This window comes from Peromyscus leucopus, unplaced genomic scaffold (assembly GCF_004664715.2).
Source record: "Peromyscus leucopus breed LL Stock unplaced genomic scaffold, UCI_PerLeu_2.1 scaffold_1474, whole genome shotgun sequence".
Lineage (NCBI taxonomy): Eukaryota > Metazoa > Chordata > Mammalia > Rodentia > Cricetidae > Peromyscus > Peromyscus leucopus.
In genome coordinates, this window is record NW_023504638.1 from 1,806 (window position 1) to 3,548 (window position 1,743).

Here is a 1,743-nt window from a genome sequence, read left to right on the forward strand (position 1 = left end):
TCCCAGTTCCTTAGATATTAGAAGTAAATTTTAATAGAACATTTATTTTCAAAATAATTTGATTCATTCAAACAGTCTAATGTTTGAATCAAATTAACCCTTGAATAAATTAACATTTATTCTTTGTGTCATTTTCTACTTTCCCTGTACCTATAGAATTTTGTAGAATTGTAATATCTAGATCAAAATAAGTTCTCCGAGGTAGAAGATACTTGTTTCACAATGTTACAAAATTATCTCTTCTTCATGGTTCTTTTAATCGCATTTATTACTTCCTTATTCCTCAGACTATAAATAAAAGGGTTTAATAAAGGAATTATTAGAGTATAAAAAATGGCAACAGGTATATCTTCATCTCCTTTATTAAATGAATTTGGTCGAGTATACATGTAGAGAAGAGAACCATAGAAAATTGACACAGACAAAAAGTGAGAAGCACAAGTAGATAAGGCCTTGCTTCTTCCCTCTTTGGACTTCATTGTGAATATAGTAAAAAGGATACGGAAATAAGATATCAGGACTATACTATTGGAAAAGACATTAACTGATCCTGAAAAAATGAGAATCATTAATTCATTGAGATAGGGGTCAACACACGAGATTCTATATAATGGAAGGAAATCACAAAAAAAGTGTTTGATCACATGAGATCTACAGAAAGTTAACCTGAACATGAACCCTATGTGGATCATGGGATGTAGGTTTCCTCCTATGTAGGCTCCTGTGATCATCTGAAGGCAGAGCTTCTTGGACATCATGGTATGGTACTGTAGTGGGTTGCATATGGCCACAAAACGATCATAGGCCATTGCTGCCAGAAGGAAGCAGTCTGTAGTTTCAGCCAGACAGAGAAAATAGAACTGTGCCATGCATTCATAGAGAGAAATGCTTCTGTCCTCAGAAAAGAAATTCTCTAGCATCTTGGGAGTGATGGCGCAGGAGCAGCAGGAATCCATGAGAGCCAAGTTGCCTAGAAAGATGTACATGGGTGTGTGAAGACGGCGTTCCATGTAGATCAAGGCCACCAGTCCGAGATTCCCCACCATGGTCACCAGATAGATGGCGAAGAACACCAGGAATAGAAGGATCTTCAGGTCTGGGTGATCTGAGAATCCCACCAGGATGAACTCTGTTGTCAAGGAGTAGTTGTTTTCAGTCATCTTCAGCTACTCTATTGACAAGTGAGAAAGGCATAAGATTGCAACTGTGTGCTCATCATTTTTCCAAATAATAATAATAATAATAATAATAATAATAACAAAACAAATTTGTACAGCAGAATAATTTCTTCTGAAACATCACCAACTGTCTGTGGAATATAGTTCCTGTACTTTTTTGGTTTCCTTTAAGATTAAAGAGTCAAGTTATGAGAATTACAGGAATGTTTTAATAATCGTGGTGGGAACTTAAAGTGGAATGGCAGTATCTTTCTGCTTGTATATAAAGATATCAGGCAATGCTAGTGTACCTAGATTTTTTCCATTGTCCTAAAATAATTCCATCATTCATTTTTTTAGTTCCTTAAAATACATTTAAATCAATTATCATGCAGTAGGAGAACGGTGTTATTTTACATTGTTTTAGAGGAAGAAATCTTTAAAAAGGACCATAGAAGTATGTGATATAGCTCATTTGATAGAATTAGTGTTTACTGTGCATGAAGCTGTGGATTTACCCTCAGTGCCCCACCAATAAGGCCTCATGTTTTATGCCTGTCATTGCAGCACCTCAGAGCTGGAAGTA

The 1,743-nt window shown here is 35.7% G+C and overlaps 1 protein-coding gene across 1 annotated transcript; it reads right to left on the reverse strand.

The window, feature by feature from the left end:
- Positions 1-233: 233 nt before the first annotated feature.
- On the reverse strand, positions 234-1,160 carry LOC114689016 (olfactory receptor 5K3-like). The gene has a single exon (XM_028863471.1). It carries the CDS (start codon positions 1,158-1,160, stop codon positions 234-236), a length of 927 nt encoding a protein of 308 aa, XP_028719304.1.
- Positions 1,161-1,743: the final 583 nt, after the last annotated feature.